Genomic DNA, 22,089 nt, shown 5'->3' with positions numbered 1-22,089 from the left:
ATTCATTTAAATAAAGAATTTAATCCAACGTCTTAAATTCAGTGCGGCATTACTTTTAACCACATACAAAATACTTTACGACTGAAAGCAGAGCAGTGAATGTAAGTCGAATGTTGTAGTTATACTTTTCTACTTGTTTTGTTAAAATATAGACTCTATTGAGTCACTTTAAAGTTATTCAAAATTCTTTTCATTTTACTCCAAGTGAACCTTTCCAACCTTTGATTCCAAATACTTTTGGGGTTTAGAAAATTGAAGTTAAAGGGGACCTTTGTAAATGGGTTTTGTGCTTGAATTCTATTCCTTAATTTCGAGACGATCTTTGAAGTTAATCTTGTTTCTTTGGTTCAGTATATTGAATTTTAATTTAATAAAGTTGTGTCAAGTAACCCATTCTTGACGTCACAGTTTGTTATGACTGGAATAGAAACTCAGTGCATAGATTTTTTTTTTTTAAGGCCTCGGAGTCTTTTTTCGGGTCCCATTCGGCACTCTATCCAACCCTACGCATGCGGCGGTGGATTCTACACTGTACCGCATTCGCACTCCTATAGAACATAGGAGTAGCATGGGGAAACCACAGAAAACCCANACGGAATTGTTTGTTATGACTGGAATAGAAAATCAGGGCATAGATTTTGCACACGTTTTTGTTTATGATAAATGGAATGGGAAATCAGTGCATATTTTCCACACAGATATATTTATGTTGAATGAAATGGAAAATTATTCGTTAGTGATGAGTGTTAAAAATTGACAAGATGGTTGAAATAGTTCATAATTAAATAAACTTGAATGTCAATCGTGGAATAAAAGAAATGAATCTTATATTCTTCCAAATCATTCAGACTTAATTCTAAGTTGTAACTATTAAAATATTCGTCTTCAATTTTTTTATTCAATTTTAGTTCAAGGGTTTGTTAAATGAAATCAATCTTTATTTTACAAAATGAAAGAGTAATGAATTTTCTACATGACATAAAAAAGTCTAAATTTTTTTTATTTGAAGAATTTCTATCATCTAACTCCTTCATTGGATTGGCCAGTAAAAGTTCGCAAATAAAGGCATTCCGCGAATAATTGCCTTTTTCAACATTCCCTTTGCAGGAATGAATATGGAAATGCTCTAAACTTCTAAAGACATCATTTTTTTTGCATTAAATTGATTTTTATTGAAATTTTCGTGATTTAGGAAAAAAATCATTTCTAGAGTGAAAAATTTAGTATTCTTGAACAAGGTAATTAAACTGTTGAAGAAAAAATGAAATTCCATGGATCTTTTAGTAGTAAATTTCAGGCAACAAGATATTCAATTCAGTTTGAAAGAGCAAGCAATGAAGTTCACATTTCATGACAATTACATGGAATTCAATACATTTTTCGATCCAAGTTACTAGAATTCTCATTTGAAAAATAATTACTCTGTTCAGAATTGCTCTGTATTTTTTATTGATAAATAAATTATGATTGTCTTAATCATTTTTTCAACTTTTTAAAGGTTGCATTTACTGACGTTTTCTTCAAACAAAGATTATTAGAATCAATAGTTAAATTTATTTTTCATTGAATAGATAAAAATAATATCCAACTTCAATACAGTAGTGTCCAGTGTCCTCGCCATATAATCCACTCTCAAGTATTACCCAATAGTAAAATATAAGCAAGACAAAAGAAAAAAAACAACAGTATCCAAATTCCAAATTTATATGTGAAAAAAAAATCTGTCTCATTTCGTAATAGCTGAGAATTAGGATGATCATATTTATGTCATTTGATCTGCATCATTATCATGAATTTATTTCAACTTTTGATTATTTATTTTGTGCTGAATATATGAGGTGTTGATATTAGAATTGTATTGATCATATGACTCACAAATTAAGTGAAATACCGAATGAGCTAATTAGAAAAATTTATAAGTATTGACACCCACTTTTACTAGAGTATCAACAATCATTGAATTTCAGAAATTTACTCTCTGAATTACGTTCGAGAAAATAATTTTATGATTAAAATATTACTCCGTGATCATAGCAATTAGCAGATGAGTAATTCATTGCAATATGAAGAATTAACAACTAATAAATTGGAACATATCATTTTCATCATTCGCATTGCTTTTTGCAACGAGAACGATTACGAACAAGACATTAAATTTCTTTGGCATGAAATTAATGTTCAGTGAAATTCCGGAAGCGGAAGAATTCATAAAAATTCAAGAAAAAATACTATTACAATGATCATCAATTTTTCACTTCGAGAGTGAAAAAATGGAAGCTATTAAATTGTTTACATAAAAAATAATCATGGTCGTAATCTACTTCGGTAAGTTGACTTTCTATTTTTCACTTTCAAGATTTTTTAAATGTTCTCTAATAGTTATGGGTAAATAGCAATTAAACTGTTGAAAACAAGTAAATAAAATTTCATGCTCAGTTTATTAGCAATTTTTAGAGGAGAAACATTGATTTCAGTTTGAGAGGGAAAAGTTATGACATTTCAAATTTCACTGAAAATTCAATAGAAATCAACACTTTTTAATAGCATGAAGATAAAAACTCTCAAGTTACATGAATTTTCAACCGCACAATGTTTACATTAAAAAGTTGTATTAAGAATAAAAGGCTGTAACTTAACATTCCATGACAGCAAAGAACAAGAATTAGAATGTTTATGTAATTATTTATATGAATTTTCAATTCACAAAAAATGAAGGAGCAGAAGTCAAATTGTAATTTTACGTTCGAATTTTGAATTTGAAAAATATTTTAAGAAATTCCAAGTACGCAACGATGATATGAACAACAGGTTAATTGAATTGCCGAGCGAACGGATTAAAAAATTTCATAGCAACGTTGGGGTGCGCTTTAACCAAAGTTTCACCAAACATTGACTTCAAGCAATTTACTCTCTGAATTATGTTTGAGAGAAAGTTGAGAAATGAGTCACAATGAGAAAAAAAATTAATTGCTAATAAGTTGGGATATATTATTTTCTTTAGTAGTATTGCTTTTTGCAATGAGAATGTTTATGAACAATGAACATCATTGCCGCAATTGCGTGATGAAAATGAAAAGACAACCTTTTAGTTTGCCTGAGGTAATAATGCAAAGTCTAAATTATTGAAGCTAGAAATATGAAAATTTTAGGGCAGGTTCTATTCCTGATGTGAGCATTCATTGAAAGAATACTTTGAAAAATGAAGGGATGTGTTTGTTCATGAAATCCAGCTCTAAGAACTTCAAGAAAGTTTGCAGATTCCTTACAAAATCAGAGAACCGTCGGTCTTTTCCGAACATAAAATAATTTAGGAGTTTTTCAAAGAATTCAAAATATAAGGATTTCTGAACAAACTTCAGGAAATCTAGAGGTTTTTTGGAAAGTAGAGAACATTTTAGGTATTTTTCAAATATTTGTGAATTTTTGAAAAAAAAAACAATGGGAGAACAATCTATAAAAAAACGCCGGAATTTTCCTAATAAAATTGATAAGAAGGAGGAACGTGACCCCGAACACTACCCTTTGAAATGAAAAAGCAAGAAATTACTTGAGAAATAGCTTGGATTTTTTCAAAGATTTCAGCAAAAATTTTCAAGATTCTTAAAAAAAAATCACAAAAATTTTGAGATTTTAGGAAAAAATTTGAAAAAAAAAACAGTGAAAAAGATCACAAAATGAGTGAAAAAGTAAAAATTGTGAAAAGGATCATGAAATGAGGCCAAGATAATCCAAATGAATGAATAATCATCAGACTTGGTCATATAATTTTTCAAAAAGAAAAATAATTGAATGCCTTCATAAAGTAGTAAAGGAGAACGAACGGGGAGACGAAGATTATAACATTCTGGGATGCGAGCACTTTATAACTATCGTTTTGCACTCTAAATAGAATTTCACGGAAATTCAGAATCAATCACGTATTGAAATATTGAAATCGAACAGGTGATGAACCGAAACGCATTCTTTCCATTGATTTCAATACTTAGTACAATAAAATCCTAATGAATCATCAATTTTGGGGAGAAATAAATGAAAGAAAACAGGAAAGAACATCAACGTCGCGGCCGCGGCGGCGCTAGTATAACATAATGGTGGGGGAATAGGAACTGAAGGCTATAATCTCTCGAGTACGACTTTACTGACAAGTTATCGGCACATCCAGCTCGCCCAGAGGCCTAAATCGTCCGTGGCGCCATCCCTCCCATGGGGCACTTACTATTTCAGCTTGGGGTCACCTGCCCCTGGAGAACTGAGCCTCTACTTTAGTCAATCCTCTTTGATTCAAACGAGGGGTGAACCACTCCCGGGAAATGTAAATGAATCATTCCACGGGCCCGGACAATTCTCTCTAAATATGATTTTATTCATGTTCAAGTTCATACATAACCAGCGATTAAGATAATGACCTGATCGTTTCACTCTTGCTTCTATCTCTTTTTTTCCTTCCCTCTTTACTTTCGCAAATTCATCATAACTCATACGCGAATAGAAAAGATGGAAGGATTCAGTTGCTGTCAGCAAAGCCCCTTAGCTATTAATACCTTTCGTTAACCCCTCACGCCCAGCGTCCATACGACATATAGACTCCGCATGTATGCATATCTCTTTTCAAACATGAATATCTCCGAAAATATAAAAAGTTACGGCTTTGTACAAACTTTTTTATGGAAACTAATCACTTAACTTTGATTATTTCCACTTTTCATCATCTTGGGGCTATTGGAAATTAGTGGACTTTTTTGTTATTCAGCACGCGGCGAGGTTAGTGTGAAAAGGGCGTCGGCCTTGAGGGGTCAACTATTGATGAATGATCTTAATAGTTAAAGAGCCCCGTTAACTCCGAATAATTCTTCTATCAGTATACGTAACTGTATTGAGCAAATTATAAGCTCCCCGAGAAATTATATTTTCAGATATTCCATCAAATTTTCCATCCATGTATAGAGTCCGATGGAGTGAATTTGAATTAGACGTAGACAATGTAAAGAGTAGTAGGCTTCTTTCCTTCGAGATTTTGTGCGACTTCATTGTCGAACGAACGTATTGGACGGATCATTCATTATATTTGCTACAGTAATGATAATCGTCAAAACAATATTTGAAACATAATGACTCAGCGTTGCCAACCGTACCATTTTCATAGTATCTGTACCATGATCGAGCCCTCCGTACCATGTACCACGATGAGGGCCATGGTACCATGGTATCACGTTTTAGAAGGGTCGGAAGGAAAAAAATGGTCAGAAGATAATTTGATAGTCACATGGGTCAGAAGAGTCAACCTTCTTCAGATTTCTTTATTGAGACAAGCCATACATTTCAGTCTTGTGTCAAGGCTTTCATTCGTTCGCTGCATTTCGTTTTTGAAATCGGTATAACAGTTTTCAGTGTCGTGGGGACAATGGTCTGAATTGGGTTACGGTGAGATACGAGGAACAAGGAAACACTTTTGTAATTATTTCAACAACATTAGTAATATTTTCAAAATGAAAAACAAAAACAAATATTTTTTTATAAAAATATCTATCAAGTTAATATTTTTACGAAATTTTTACATCCGAACATTTTGGTCGGTTGTTTCTGAAGGGAAATTAATCCATCTCACCAAAAAATATGATCCCCATAGAAAATCAAATAAAATATTTTATGTCGCGCCGTGCAATAAGTCGAGTTTATCGCATGCTGCGCTTCGCGCAGCCTGCTCAAAACTCGACTTCTGCACGACTTGCCATAAAATATTATAGAGCACTCGGTAATAAATTTCGTTTTCAACGAATGTGTGTACAGACCTCGCCTTCGGCTCGGCCGGTAAAGTACACATTCGTTGAAAACGAAATTTCTGCCCGTGTACTCTAATGTACTAGAATGGGAGAAACAAAATAAGTCTAAAATCTGAATAAATGATCACAAGTCGGTAAAAACAATGAATCTGGAGTAGAATTGTTTGTTTTCCTTCAATTAACAATTGAAAGGATGTTCTATCTTGTGAAAAAACAGGACAACTTCCTTATGATATGAAAATAATTCTGTGTTTATTTTCGAAAAAATTAGTGAAATCTCCCTAAAAAACAAAAACAAATGTTTCTTGTAAAAAAACTGCGTCAAGAAAAAGTTTTGTTTGGTTTTTACTGGAAAATTGAAATTTTTGAAAAATACAAAGAAATAAAAACGAACGCCAAGTCAGGAATGTCAAATAAATGGGTATAGGACACGATCAGATTTCTATAAGAAAAATAGTTCTCAAGAAAAACAGGACTTTTTAAAAATTCTGCATAAAATAAAAAATCAGTAGAAGCAGGACCAACGTTCTTGGCGCGGATTTTTTCTATTCACTGTCTATATCAATGTGATCCTCCATCTGCCGATCCGCACCAAGGATGTTGGTCCTGCTCCTACTGATTTCTTATTTTATGGAGAATTTGATAAAAATCCTGTTTTTTTTTAGAACTATTTCTCTTATAGAAATCTGATCGTGTCGTATACCCATTTATTTGACATTCTTGACTTGGCTTTCGTTATTTCATTGCATTTTTCAAAAACTTCAATTTTCCAGTAAAAACTAAGCGAAACTTTTTCTTGGTGCAGTTTTTTTTACAAAAACATGTTTTTATTTTTTAGGGATTTTGTCATTCCGACCGCAAGTCAGGCCGTACACTCATATTCACCAGAAAAGTTTTTTCGGCCTAATGACGAGTCATGCTATTCTGTTACGCCTCACGGCCGGAATAACAAAAAATTTTTAGGCAATGTAGCCGAATATAGAAACATAAGAAAGACCAGGATTGACGCGAGACCAACGGTGAAACTCAAACAGGCGCAGAAAGTGGCGAGGGGAGGGGAGGCACTGAGCGGAAGAGCAACGGTTGGCCCATTGCTCTGGCACTTCGTCCCCGACTCGCGTGTACGTTGAACGTGTTTCTTCGATATCCCGGGTAGTTCTATTTCAATTCTCCCAGCAGGTTTAACAAACAAGGTGAGCTGCGCCATTCTTTTTATTTAAAAAATTCACAATTCATTCTTTCCTATTTAAAACGTGTCTAACTTTAAATTGAAATAGTTGTGAAGGGCAACCAGAATGACATCCCTCAATTCAATATATTTTTTTTTATGTGAACGAAGCGATATTCATTTCATAAACCTATTTCTCATAAGATTATTTACTCATTTTGATTCCACGATTTTTATCATTAAGGCGATAAAATTGATAACCATCGATTCACCTTGCTGAAAACAACCGACCTACTTTTAGTATTATGTCGTGATTCAAGGTTAACTAAAATATAACGTGTATAACGGATGAGAAAAATTTCCGAAGATTTTATTACAGTTTTATTCGGTTTATTTGGTTTCGTAGAGGTTAAGGATTGTAATACAGCATGTTCCACAGTTGGCTGAATATCTGGGATAAGTTTCAAGGACTTCACTCCCCCTTTGGAATAGAAACCCTTAGCTGACCTAATTGTTATATTTATCATCCGTGAAATCGAAACAGGCGCAATTGGTTGAATATCCGTTGTTTTCTGTTCCTTGGTACGTTTACATTTTAGTGGCGATAAATTGATTACTCTTTTCTAAGAAGAATGTGGAAATGGTTCAACTTATTCTCTCGGTAGTAACGTATTTACCTTTTATTTTCGGCATTCAAGTCAGTCATTGTTAAACTTGAATGATTCTCCACTAAATCGATCGATATTTTTGTTGAAATGAAATGAAGTGTGTGCATTGCATCGGGTTTACAGTTAAACCGTAGAGAACGTAATACTATCAAATTTAGTGATGAACAAGCCTGAACGAACAATTTTCAACATTTAACATACACGGCGAAACTACGCAAACGCGATCGAGTGGGTGCAGTCGGTGATTACGTAACTCGGGGATGCTCTGGGAACAGTGGCGCTCATCCCTCATGAATTTTCCGAGAAATCAATTTGATGACAAAAATAACTGGATTTATGAACCACTATAGTGGTTAAATTATGAAAAATCCTGGGTATACATGAAAAGATTTTTATTTAGCAAACTCTATCTAAGAAATGGTCATCAAAAAGTAAATAAAAAAATTATTTGTCAAAACAGATGGATTAAGGAAGTTATTTTTGATAAATTGAACAAAGACTTCCAATAAATGTTTCAATATGTATAATATATGATTTTCTAATCATTGAATTAGTTTCGTTAAGGAAATTGAGAATTTCTATGAAAAATGTTTCGGAATTTATTTTACATTTTTGTCACTGAATTTTTAAATGTTGAAATTTATGCATTTGTTTTCAAAGTGGAATCAAATACTTTATTTACTTTCACCCGTGAATGTGAACGCGCCAAGCATTTTTGTGTGATAACTCCCGCAATGAAATTCCAAGGATCGATTCCTCGGCTTATCCTCACGGAATGACAATATGCCTAAATTTGAGTGTTTGCATGACTGTTTCAAACAATTACGTGTTCATTACTAGAGACCGTTCCTGACCGTTTTCATACCCTGACCGGTTTTCGTATGGAAAATTACAGTTACAGTTAAGCTACATTAGACATGAGTCAAAATGACCAAAGATTGTCTATATAGTTACAAATTGACCGTCATTTATATTTTAGTTATTTTTTTGTCGTTCTTTACAGGCTGGATCAGAAAACTTTTTAACAGAATTGAAATTTTATGATTTATCATTTTATTCATTAATTATTGCTTTCAAATAAAAGCGTTGTAATGATGATGATGAAAGCGTTGATCCATTATGATTCATTATGATTAACTCCGAAAATGAAACTTTTAGACCGTGTCTGTACGTATGTGTGGTAAAGTTTTCCTTCAATTCTTCGTTTAAATCATTTCTTTTTCTCCGAGATAGGGATTGTTGAGCGCTATCCATCGACATTAATGAAAATAATTCATCGATTAGTTTTTTAAATTTCCGAATTTTTTCGAAAATCGGTTGTCCTACGATAACTGAAAAAAGTGTTCTTGAATTATGGCTTAACAAATTCATTTGAATATCCTTTTGACCGAGTTTGACGATGGAGGCGATAGCAATAATCGTTATTTTGATTTATTTGGAAATTTTCAAAAATTTTGTATTTTTCTAAAATCAGAATTCCGGAGATATCTTTGAATATCATGCTTTAAATGAATTTAATCATAGCTCAAAATGTTTGTTTTATTGCCATTACATTGAAGTTAAAAGATGATTACGATAGCTATATTAGTTGATTTGATTTTTATGATGCTTGTTGAAGATTTCGAATTTTTCATGAATTTCCCTGAAAGTGAGTTTTTTAGCAGTTTCTTCAAATGTGATGTTTCAAATTAATTGAAGTACGTGTAAATCAAATAAAATGAACAATGAATGGATAATACTCTGTAAAATAACCATTCCCAAGCATATTGGTAATTTATTAGTAAAAATAACTGTATTATAAAGTTATTAGTAAAATAACTATACTGTATGCAATACAACAGCAATGTCTCACTTGTTATTTATGGCCCCGTTCTCATGATGTACTCTTAGAAATAAAATGAAATTTCATGGACAGTTGACTAGTATTGTTCAGGACAGTGCTATTGAATGCAATTTAAGGGTCAAAAAATCGTGAAATTTCAGATTTGACTGTAAATTCAATAAAATTCAAAAGTTTTGAGAAGAATGAAGTCGAGAATTCTTCAATCTATTTGAATTTAGAATAGAAACACCAGTACATTAGAGTACAAGGGCACAATTTTCGAAGTTTATAGGTCGAGCTGAAGACGAGGTCTGTACTTATATTCATTGAAAGCTAAGTTTATGCCCGAGTGATCTATAATATTTTATGTCACGCCGTGCAGACGCTTCGCTCAGCGTGTTTCAAACTCGACTTATTGCACAGCGTGACATGAAAATATTTAGTGCTAAATTACCCTGAATTTCCAAATTGAAAATTCAAGAATATGTTCATCGGAATTTTTTATTAATATTCAAGGATTATTTTTTCCAATCGAATTTCGACCAGAGCGCAGTATTTAAGGCTACCCGACAGTTTTATGTTGGATGTTTCCTCCTAGCCTTTGAATATGTCGCAGAACCTCTTCATTTTTGTTACCTGAATATTTTGCAGTAGCTCTTTTTGTATTTGATTTAGCTAATAGAATGACCCAATGTCTACGGAAATTGGGTTATTCAATTCAATTCAAATTAGAAATTGGGTTATTCTATTAGCATAATTTGTTCAAATCTTCCCTAATTCACCTCCTGATGTTGTCCACTGCACTCTGATTGACCAAAATTCGATAGGGAAAAAAAATCCGACAAAAACCTCCCGAGTTTCAAAAGTAATCAAGTATTTCTCTGAAGCTCCTTTGCAAACACACGATCGTGCCAAGTTTTGCAGAAAAATCTCTCGCGCAAGCGCTCAGGATTATTTAACCTGCAAAACTTGACGCCCTCATTTATTTTTAACGAAGCTATCGGCAAATATTCCATAATTTTGAAGCTCTTAGGGTATTACTAGTGAATAATTGAACGGAACTTTACAGTTCTCGTGGATTTTCAAAGAAATTCAGAATTTTCAGTGACGAATTTTCTTCAAATTTCAGTGGAACTTGAATGTGAGAAAAATGTCTGAAAATTGTGCTGGAAATTTGAGCCAAAAATTTTTTACTATAGAAATTGCTGGACTTGTACTTAAAAATTGAGAATCATCTATGTAGATGGAAATTGAAGATCAAAATTTAATCGGTCGTTTAATGTTTATGAACAATCACTAAGAACATAGAGATTAATCCATACGATCAATCGATGCGGTTGGAAGATTCAACCAAGCGACATGGATATACTCTTATTGTGCCTTGGGTAATTCAAAACGGAAATTGATAGTTACTGGGCTAATAGAGGAAGGTCTGGGGCCAAACAGGAGAAACTCAATGCCATGCAGAATAGAGGAAGGAGGCCAAACTCCGTACACTAGGCATAGGGTAGAAAACTGGGCTGGTNGGGGGGGGGGGGGGGGGGGGGGGGGGGGGGGGGGGGGGGGGGGGGGGGGGGGGGGGGGGGGGGGGGGGGGGGGGGATAGTTGGGCTGAAGTAAGCAGGGACCTGGAACGTATTTCTGTTTCGGTTTCATTCCTCAGGTAAGAAACGAAACTAAATTGTAACGTTACTGCCAGGAACGAAATTCAGGAACGAAAGTTGAGTAACGGTACCGCTAGGAACGAAATTCAGGAACGAAAATTGAGTAACGTTACCGCCAGGAACGCAACCCTGGAACGAAAGTCCTGTAATGCTACGGCCTGGAACGGAATGCCGGAAGGAAAGTCGAATAATGTTACCGCTTGAAACACAAACGCGTAACAAAAGGGAAATAAAATCGCTGCTTGGGCCAAAATAGTGACATGAAAATTTGAAAATTGAGTTCATTTGTAACTTATGGTTTTATTTCGAACAGCAAAATGAATGTTGCGAGTCGGGCATTTTTCCGAAAAAATCGAATTGATAGGAAAAAAAACCGTGAATATGAAAATTTCCATGATTTTGTTACAGATAAAGAAAGTTCATTGAGGTTGGTTTTGGGGTTAATTTATTTCATTGAGATATTTACCATGAAAATTTCTGGGTAATAAATAGGGCGACGTTAATGAAAATTTTAAAAAATTAATTTCTTCATTTTTGCCACATTATTTTTTATTTCTGATTTTTTCAAGGAATTTCTACAGAAAATATCTCAATAGAATTAAAATGTATTTCATATGAAAAAATGAAAATCTGTTTTTAAAAAAATTTTATAATGTTGTTTATTAGACATTTCGACTAAGGAAAAAAATCGGAGAAGAGCTGTAGAAATTTTCAATGAATTTAGCTAGAAACGGATAGAATTGTCTATAGAAATTCTATAAAATGTTTAATAAATGTGGCAGGTTTCTTATGAAATTCTTTCATTGGTTGCTATAGGTAATAAATTTTTGGGAGTGTGAAGTTTGCAGCACGAGGCGTCGGTAAGTCGGAGACGAGGCTCGCCGAAGGCAAGCCCCCCCCCACTAAAAAAAAAATTTCACAAAAGAAAAAAAAAGAATAATTGAAGTAATTTGTACTCTTGGTTTAGTATAAAAAAAATACTACAAAAACCTCGTATTTCCATAGAAAAATTCTACTGAATTCGTATTGGAACCCTTGAAAAACTCTATTGGAGTTTTGTGAAAATTCTATTGATTTGATGTGCTAATTCTATCGGAGATCATGTAATTTTACCATCTCGTATTCCTAAAAGAATATTTAATAGAAAAAGGTCTATAGATTTTTCATTTCTTCATTCTTGGATACAAATTTCTCAAATTTTAAGAACTATTTTTCTTATAGAAATCTGATTGTGCACTATCACCATTTATTCAAAATTCCTGACTTGGCTTCCTTTTTTGTTTCTATGTATTTTTCAAAAACTTCGACTTCCCAGTAGGAATCAAACAAAACTTTTTCTTGGCCAAGTTTTTTTTACAAAAACATTTGTTTTTGTGTTAAAATAGATCCAGAGAGTTTTGTGCGAAACTTTGAAGAGTGCAGAGGTGTTCATCATACACAAAGCTTTCTCAAAGGGGATAGAATGCCGAATTAGCGGTATTCTATTAGATTATTTAACGAGTTCTATTTCTACTTGAGTGTATGTACAATAAGTGCATTCATTCAATTGCCAACATGAAAAACTCTTTAAAGGGTAAATTGGTGCAGTCCGTAAATTTTTGGAGTCAAAGATTTCACGGGGCACAATTGCCACAGCAACGCAGTCACGTTGTTTGTAGAATAAAAAAGGAAGCAAAAGCTATTCTAATGTTGCCAAGTCAAGACCAACGAAAGAGGATGCCATTTTAATGGATTATGTTCAAGAAACCAAACTTGAACTACGTATGAATCAAAAATAAAAACGCTAGACGAGTTATGTGTAATCAACAGAGTGTTATGGAGAAAAAGAGGAACAAAACTTAGAGCTATACATTAAGTGTCTGAAACAAAATGCCTTATACTTAATAGATATTTGTACACTTTCGATGCAATGACAGTTATATTATCCATATACAGGGTGTCCCATTTGAAACAATGCACCCAAATATCTTCTAAGGGGGGCAAGTGACAGGAAATTTTCAGGGACATAAGTTGTAGAGTTCCGAGGAGGACATTTGATGCATGCATTTTTTTGAGCTTTCACGATCATACTTGCAAGCTGCAAGCACAAGGAGCTTTTTCTTAAATGGCAATCGCATTTTTTACCGTAATGAAACTTGTTCTCCTTGATAAGTAGTTTTCAAATACCTCATCATTCATGTGAACTCCTTCGATTTTACTCGGAGAATGCGACGAAAATGAGTTCTGTTATCAAACTGAAGATTCACACACCCTTGACGCGTCTTGGCGTAGATAATTGTTCTGCTAATCCATTTACCAACCGTAGTTATGGAATGTAAACAATAACAAAGAATTCCCCATTACCTCGAGGATTCTGCTATTCGAAACATTTTCAATTCAACCAGAATCGAGTTCGTATCCCCTGTAATTTCATTGAACACATCACGATGTATTCAGCGAGTGAAATTGTCGATATTTTACTCGTATTAGGAGAGTGCCGCGGAGACTATCGAGCCGCTGCCCAGACATCGAGAACGGTACCCTAATCGCCGACGTCATCCCACAGATGCAGTAATTCGGAACATTGAAAGGAATTGTAGGAGAGGACGAACTTTTCGACGACAACAATCACAACAACAAGGTATTAATCGTGATGATCCACGAGCTGTTGCCATTCTCGCTATGATTCACATGAATTCACGCTAAATTCACATGATTCACGCTAAAAAAAGTCTGAATCTTTAGTTTGATAACAGAACTCATTTTCGTCGCATTCTCCGAGTAAAATTAAAGGAGTTCACATGAATGATGAGGTATTTGAAAACAACTCATCAAGGAGAACAAGTTTCATTGGGGTAAAAAATGCGATTGCCATTTAAAAAAAAGCTCCTTATACTTGCAGCTTGCAAGTATGATCCTGAAAGCTAAAAAAAATGCATGCATTAAATGTCCTCCTCGGAACCCTACAATTTATGTCCGTGAAAATTTCCTGTTACTTGCCCCCCTTAGAAGATATTTGGGTGCATTGTTTCAAATGGGACACCCTGTAGATATCAATGTTGGTATCAGAACTAATTAGATCGTTAACAGCATTCGTCAGCATTTGACATGTTGAAGGATGAAAAGAAAATTAGGTATATAACACGTGTTTCAAACAATTGAGCCTATTGTTATTTATGTACAAAATAAGAACCTGGTTGCCGACCTTCTTTACACTGGCGACTATCAAAATTAGAGAACAGACCGTACAGGTCAGGCCCCTAGTATCCCAAAGCAGAAAAGTTATCATCTCCAATGCCCGTCTGGAAATTTCTAACACAATTTTGGAAAATGACTTGAGAAAAATCTTAGTACGATGGACATCTGCAATCACTGAACTTAAAACTAGTGCAACCGATCGCATTTTTTCACAGTAGCGATTTCCAAAGACAGGTTTTTATCGATCCAGAAGATAGTAAAAAATATCCTAAGAGTGGTTTCAATCAATTTTGAGGGTTCAAAATATTTTGTCTCCTTTTCTACAAAGAAAATTGCCTGTTTCACGTGTAGCGGTGAAGGCCACATTGTTCAAGGCGTTGTTCTTTCGGCGACGCCGATGATGTGTTGGGTCCCAGGTCGCGCAAAAAGAAGGAGATGGTGGGCATAGTCGAGTATTGGACGACATATTGCTCTATAGATTTTGGAGATGTGTTTCGTATTGAGTCCTTTGTCTTTGTAAGTGAGGCTCCGGAATTTGGTGCCTCTCGAAATACTCTTCTTCTTGATGTTGTTCGCATGTGCCTTGAAGTTGAGATTGTAATCAACTTCGACCCCAAGATATCTGGTGTGTGCGCAGGGAAGAATCTGGGTGTTTGTAGGGCAATGATGGNATCGAGAACGGTACCCTAATCGCCGACGTCATCCCACAGATGCAGTAATTCGGAACATTGAAAGGAATTGTAGGAGAGGACGAACTTTTCGACGACAACAATCACAACAACAAGGTATTAATCGTGATGATCCACGAGCTGTTGCCATTCTCGCTATGATTCACATGAATTCACGCTAAATTCACATGATTCACGCTAAAAAAAGTCTGAATCTTTAGTTTGATAACAGAACTCATTTTCGTCGCATTCTCCGAGTAAAATTAAAGGAGTTCACATGAATGATGAGGTATTTGAAAACAACTCATCAAGGAGAACAAGTTTCATTGGGGTAAAAAATGCGATTGCCATTTAAAAAAAAGCTCCTTATACTTGCAGCTTGCAAGTATGATCCTGAAAGCTAAAAAAAATGCATGCATTAAATGTCCTCCTCGGAACCCTACAATTTATGTCCGTGAAAATTTCCTGTTACTTGCCCCCCTTAGAAGATATTTGGGTGCATTGTTTCAAATGGGACACCCTGTAGATATCAATGTTGGTATCAGAACTAATTAGATCGTTAACAGCATTCGTCAGCATTTGACATGTTGAAGGATGAAAAGAAAATTAGGTATATAACACGTGTTTCAAACAATTGAGCCTATTGTTATTTATGTACAAAATAAGAACCTGGTTGCCGACCTTCTTTACACTGGCGACTATCAAAATTAGAGAACAGACCGTACAGGTCAGGCCCCTAGTATCCCAAAGCAGAAAAGTTATCATCTCCAATGCCCGTCTGGAAATTTCTAACACAATTTTGGAAAATGACTTGAGAAAAATCTTAGTACGATGGACATCTGCAATCACTGAACTTAAAACTAGTGCAACCGATCGCATTTTTTCACAGTAGCGATTTCCAAAGACAGGTTTTTATCGATCCAGAAGATAGTAAAAAATATCCTAAGAGTGGTTTCAATCAATTTTGAGGGTTCAAAATATTTTGTCTCCTTTTCTACAAAGAAAATTGCCTGTTTCACGTGTAGCGGTGAAGGCCACATTGTTCAAGGCGTTGTTCTTTCGGCGACGCCGATGATGTGTTGGGTCCCAGGTCGCGCAAAAAGAAGGAGATGGTGGGCATAGTCGAGTATTGGACGACATATTGCTCTATAGATTTTGGAGATGTGTTTCGTATTGAGTCCTTTGTCTTTGTAAGTGAGGCTCCGGAATTTGGTGCCTCTCGAAATACTCTTCTTCTTGATGTTGTTCGCATGTGCCTTGAAGTTGAGATTGTAATCAACTTCGACCCCAAGATATCTGGTGTGTGCGCAGGGAAGAATCTGGGTGTTTGTAGGGCAATGATGGAGTTGGATTTTTGTGGATTAATGTAGAATTGTAGATATTGCGATTTTGATGGGTTGAGTTGGAGTCGCCACTTATTGAACCAGATTTGCACTTCGTTAGCTAGTTCTTGGAGGTTTTGAATAGCAATGTTCCATGTTTTACCATGTCCTATGAGCGCAATGTCATCAGCGAATTGTATTAGGTTTTTTTTGGGGTTGGGATTTTGGAAAGGGTTGTCAAGTATGTCATGGCAGGAAATATTGTACAGGAGGGAAAAGAAGGGGGAGCCTTGGGGGACTTCTTGTTGGGGGGTGAAATCGAGGGAGTGGCTATGCTTGACTTTTATGGAAAGACATCTATTGAAGAGGAACTGTCCTATTATTTTGATGAGGTAACTAGGGCAATTCAACTTTTGAAGTTTGTAGGCTAAGCCTTTATGCCAAACACTGTCAAAGGCTTTTTGAATGTCGAGGAAGAGGGTGTTAGTTTTGAGATTGTTATGTTTAGCTGTCTGTACATTAGATGTGAGAATTGCAAGGGGATGGAGGGTGGATTTGCTCTCGCGGAAACCAAATTGGTCGATCGGAATATCATTGGTGGTGGCATCATTCAGACGTTCTTTGATGATTTTTTCGAACATTTTATCGAGGGAGGGAAGGAGTGTGATGGGTCGATTTGGTGAATATCTTTGTTGGCTTTAGATATGACAATTATCACTCTTTTTTTTCCATTCTGGCGGAAAGTGAGCTTTTTGGATGCAAAAGGTGAATATTTTTCGTGTATGCAGATGCATTAAGCTTGAGAGTTTTTTCAATGTAAGACGACGAATGCTATCGTGGCCTGGGGCAGTGTTTTCGCCATTTAGTAGCGCTCTCTTGTATTCGCCGGGGGCGATGGGGAAAGTATCGTCTGTATAGGGATCTAGGGTGTTTGAAAAATCGTCGAAACAGTCAGTAACTATGTCGTGAGTTAGTCGGTTACATCTGTCTGTTTCAGTGCATTTGTAGGTGTTTTCGAAGTAAGAGGCGAATGCATTTGCTTTGTCTATCTCAGAGCAGAGGGATTGGTTGATTCGCATTATAAAGTGTGAGAATCAAGTTATAACGTTGGCAGCGCCTGCCCAAGTGAGTGACCTTTCTGATCCCCCCAGATACATAGTATAAGCTTCTTTCCATGAATATCTCGTTTCGGCGTTGATGTCGATGGTTGACCTGGCTTAACTATTACTTTTCTTCGCCTAGGATTGTCATAATGAATCCATTTTTCATCACCAGTAATAATTCGATACAAAATTGACTTCTTTTTATGCCTTTGAAGCAATATTTGACATATGGTTAAACGCTTTTCTTGTTGTCTTTCAGTCAATTCATGCGGTAACCAATTTCCTTCTTTCTGAATGAATCCAAGTTTGTGTACACGTTTTCCAACAGTTGTTGGATCAACATTTAATGCTTTTGACAATTCTTCAAGCGTTTAGCATGGATCCTCATCGAGTAATGCTTTCAATACTGCATCTTTAAATTTTTTTGGTTGGCCTGGACGTTCTTTGTCTTTCACATCAAAATCACCACTTTTGAAACGCTTAAACCAATGTTCTGCAAGCAAATGATGACTTTTAGCAGCAATTTTCTTGAGATGAAAGAATAAAATTAAAGCTTCCGGCGAATGATGTTTATTTGGTACAAATTTCGACATTTTCAATGAAATATATGATGTTTACACGTGAACTTACTGTCATATACTAAATTGTATACGTTATGGTCAATACCTTATCACACGATAGTTTCAGTACTACTATGTATGCAAAAACAAATACTTATTTCATCTCATACAAAATCGAAAAAATTAATTCCGGCACCCAATATTTTCGCAAATATTCATCTAATCCTAACTTTTTCAATCAAAGTCAAGTGTCTCTCTATCGGAAAAACATCCGAATTGACTTCTAAAAGTTAATCTTTCACATTTGACGGGAAAAAGCACTGATAATTCGATATTAATGGATGGGTGCTCCTTAACCATTCGAAAACGGGTGCCACCATAGTACGTGTAATAACCTGTGTATTGATTAAGGCAGATAGGTCAAATTTGATAGGATTTTCGATTTTTTGGTCGTATAATTCATTATTGAAAACTAAAGAAATTTCGCAAAAGTTACCCGACCGATTTGAAATTTTTTTTTATCCTACAATATTCGTGCCGATATCTGCTCTCCTTCCTCGTCTGTTCGATCAAAATATTCCATCGATACTTTTCAAAATATGGTAATTTTCTATTTTTATGCCTGAAACTTGATCGTACTCTAGCAGTTCTTCTTATGATGTAATACGAGTGAAATATTGTCCATATAATCCGAAATTTTGGCTGCTAGTTATTATTATTGAGTTACATTTTCGTGGAAAATTTGAGCTTGTCCGGTCTGACACTTCCAAGCATATAATAATTAATTTTGGAAATATATTGATTTAGCAACTTAACTAACTTAACTAACTATTGTTATTGTTGAAGATATATATATATATTAGGGTGGCCCATTTAAAATCCATTTTCGAATTTCGCTTTTGCTAAACCCGCATATGATAACTCATACAAAAAAATGGCCATAGTTTTTTTTCTGACTTCTTGCAACCTTCCTGGAGCCAGCAATATTAATTCAAAGTTTTGTCAGAAATTCTGACCTACTGATAGTTTCTTGGTACAAACATTGGTGAAAAGGCAATGAGTTTATGGCAGTAATTTTCCAGGTTAAGTTACTGAGCCGTTCATGCAAGGTACATCAGCCATTTTTCAGACATCTGGCCAGACTTTTCCCAAGTGAGACTAAGCCGTTTATTGTCCCCCAGAAATGACCGTAGTTTTTTTATTCACTTTCGGTGAGATCTTTTCAGTTTTTCATAACTTGAATGAGAATAATATATTTATAAATGTGAATTTATCATATCTGAATTCTTCATTTTATATTAATTTCAATAAAATTTTAATGCTCAAAGTACCATAATTTGGAGAGAAGTTAGTCAAATAAGGTTTTTATTTAGCTTCATTAGTATAGTTTTTTTTCTGACTTCTTGCAACCTTCCTGGAGCCAGCAATATTAATTCAAAGTTTTGTCAGAAATTCTGACCTACTGATAGTTTCTTGGTACAAACATTGGTGAAAAGGCAATGAGTTTATGGCAGTAATTTTCCAGGTTAAGTTACTGAGCCGTTCATGCAAGGTACATCAGCCATTTTTCAGACATCTGGCCAGACTTTTCCCAAGTGAGACTAAGCCGTTTATTGTCCCCCAGAAATGACCGTAGTTTTTTTATTCACTTTCGGTGAGATCTTTTCAGTTTTTCATAACTTGAATGAGAATAATATATTTATAAATGTGAATTTATCATATCTGAATTCTTCATTTCATATTAATTTCAATAAAATTTGAATGCTCAAAGTACCATAATTTGGAGAGAAGTTAGTCAAATAAGGTTTTTATTTAGCTTCATTTTCTAAAGCACAAACACAATAATAAGATGTTAAATTTTATTTCTGTCAAGTTTACAAATTTTTACCTATCCTGTCATAGTTCCATATGTAATAAATGAAAGGAAGTAATGTAAACATTCATTTATTAAATAACTTTATGTCCGGATTATGGAAAAATTCAAGGTTTTACAGTATTTTCAATTCTTATTATTATTATTATTATTTCTATTATCGTGATTATTAACTATATATTTGCTACTAAATGGTATATTCAAATATTCAAGAACTAAATCCTAACGAATGATATTACGGTTTCAGTTCTATATTATTTAAATAAGTCTGTAATGAAAATTTAAGTGCATCTTTGGTATAATTTGGAGACATTTCTCGAAATTTCTGAACAATTAACAGTGCTCGCTGTTTGCTGTCTTCATCTTTCGTCAGCAAATTATTATATTCACTCACGAGTGCCACACTTCTCTCAGCAATATCATTTGTGACATGGAGAGATTTGACGATTTCAAAAGCTTTAATAAAATCCTCTCTTGTCTCCCATGTCGTTGGATCACTATCCAGAAAACTACTATCTATTGTGAGAATTTTAAAAAAGTTGATCGTTTTTTCATTGACAAATGAATCTAAATCTAGCTCTTGTACCGCCCTTTGATCTTTAATTTCAATTGCTCGTGGATTTCTTTCACTATTGAAAGCAGAATGGGTTTTAAGAGCCTGGCACATTTTTCTTTTAATTTCAATGGATACGTTTTTATCGAAAAAAGCAAACGCAATTAATTCTTCCGAAAGATACCAAAGATGTTTTTCGAATTTATGGAATACCGCTTTGCAAATTTTTGAAGAAACGGAACCAACAGTATCAATATTTTGAGCTATTTTTTTGAGCAATTGCCAGTCATTGTTTGGTGCTGTAATGGGATTCGACGCGGTAAACCAAGCCTTTTGATTCAGCACCACAATAAAAATGCATAATTCTCTGAGCCCTGATTCTTCGGAAGATGTCAAATGAAATTGGTCTCTAAACAAAAACATTTTCAACGAATAAATCGCTTTAGCCATCCATCTTGCGTGATGAATGGGACCCAAAGCACGGAATCGATTCCCTTTCTTTAGATTTCCACCGAGGAACAGGATTATCAATTCCAAAAACTCTTTGTAATCGTCGCGAACGATTTCTTTCTGTAAAAGATAACAATCATAATGAATATTATACTTCGTAATATATGTTAAAAAATTCTCGAAAATAGGAAGCATGAGTAAATTAAATCAATGTAAGCAGTTTATGAGCACTAACCTTCAATTGATCTTCAGCGAAAGCAAGACTATCGGCCATATTGTATTGCAGGGCTTTTCGCACTCCAATATCATCCACTCCAGGGGAAAATTTGTCTTCTTCAATATTTTTCCAATGCCCTTGGAACCTTTTGAAGATGAGAACTTCCGGTCCAGATGTGCCTCCCATTGTACATTGAAATGCCGTTTTCAGAAGGAGCTCAAAAATATGATGACGGCAAGCCAAGTATAGCAAATCCCTGCCAATTAATTTTTCAAGCAGGGTACAGGCACCAGACACGTTGCCTGTATTTCTTGCAGTTGTATCAAATACCATGGCTGATACATCGTCTACGACGTTCCACTCTTTTAGGCAATTGTAGACCGCTGCTGCCTGCAATTCACCTCTTCCATTTTCCAGCCCAGGAACACCAAGCAATTGATACCAGTCATTGCCTGATATAAGGACTGGAAGTCTTTCAATTTTTTGGTATTTGTTATCTGCCCGTGGTAATTGCTTGCCGTCCCAGTGAACAGTGAGCCTGTGAAATGTCCGACTTTTCAGTGTATCCTTAATTTGCTCACTTAGCGACTCGCGTTCTATTTGTCGATTTCGGCGGACAGTTTCGCGACTCAGACTCACTTCGTCCAAACTGAGGCCAGCATTCATAATGGCTGCTGCTAATATACGGGCAGCCATGCGGTCACTAACTTTGGCTCTATCCAAAATGGCAACAATGTCTGGACTCATTATCTTACGTCTTTTAGGATTCACGGATGGTAATGGGACTTTATAATCTTCATCTTCTTCATCTTCAATGATTCTCAACAACTCCTCGATGTCCTTCTCGTTGTCCAAAAGGTAGTTGCCGAAATTGGTCATGATTTTGTTTGGTTGGGCTGGAAAATTGAATTAATGAACAAACAAGCAGGGCATTTGCTACTTATATATTGAGAAAATTTGTTTAAATCGATTCAAAAATTATAACTAGAGATAAACTGACCAGAACTTGATCAAAAAATTATTAAAAAATGCATCACATCGAGTTCTATGGACCCCGAAAAAAAG

At 35.0% G+C, this 22,089-nt stretch overlaps 2 protein-coding genes across 2 annotated transcripts in view; both read left to right on the top strand.

Annotated features, from left to right (window-relative positions):
* Positions 1-12,575, top strand: part of LOC107044011 — a 23,500-nt gene extending 10,925 nt beyond the window's left edge. The window contains exon 3 of the mRNA XM_015265736.1: positions 12,487-12,575. Coding sequence (XP_015121222.1) covers positions 12,487-12,575 — 89 coding nt within the window. The remainder of the gene's footprint in view (positions 1-12,486) is intronic.
* Positions 6,883-22,089, top strand: part of LOC107044012 (arginine kinase) — a 167,973-nt gene continuing 152,766 nt past the window's right edge. The window contains exon 1 of the mRNA XM_015265738.1: positions 6,883-6,973. The gene's annotated coding sequence lies outside the window, so the exon portion shown is untranslated. The remainder of the gene's footprint in view (positions 6,974-22,089) is intronic.

The sequence above is a fragment of the Diachasma alloeum genome, unplaced genomic scaffold (assembly GCF_001412515.2).
Source record: "Diachasma alloeum isolate Michigan unplaced genomic scaffold, Dall2.0 Dall_scaffold_00659, whole genome shotgun sequence".
Lineage (NCBI taxonomy): Eukaryota > Metazoa > Arthropoda > Insecta > Hymenoptera > Braconidae > Diachasma > Diachasma alloeum.
Note: the sequence above shows the minus strand (reverse complement) of the source record. Positions and strands in the feature narration are given on the sequence as shown.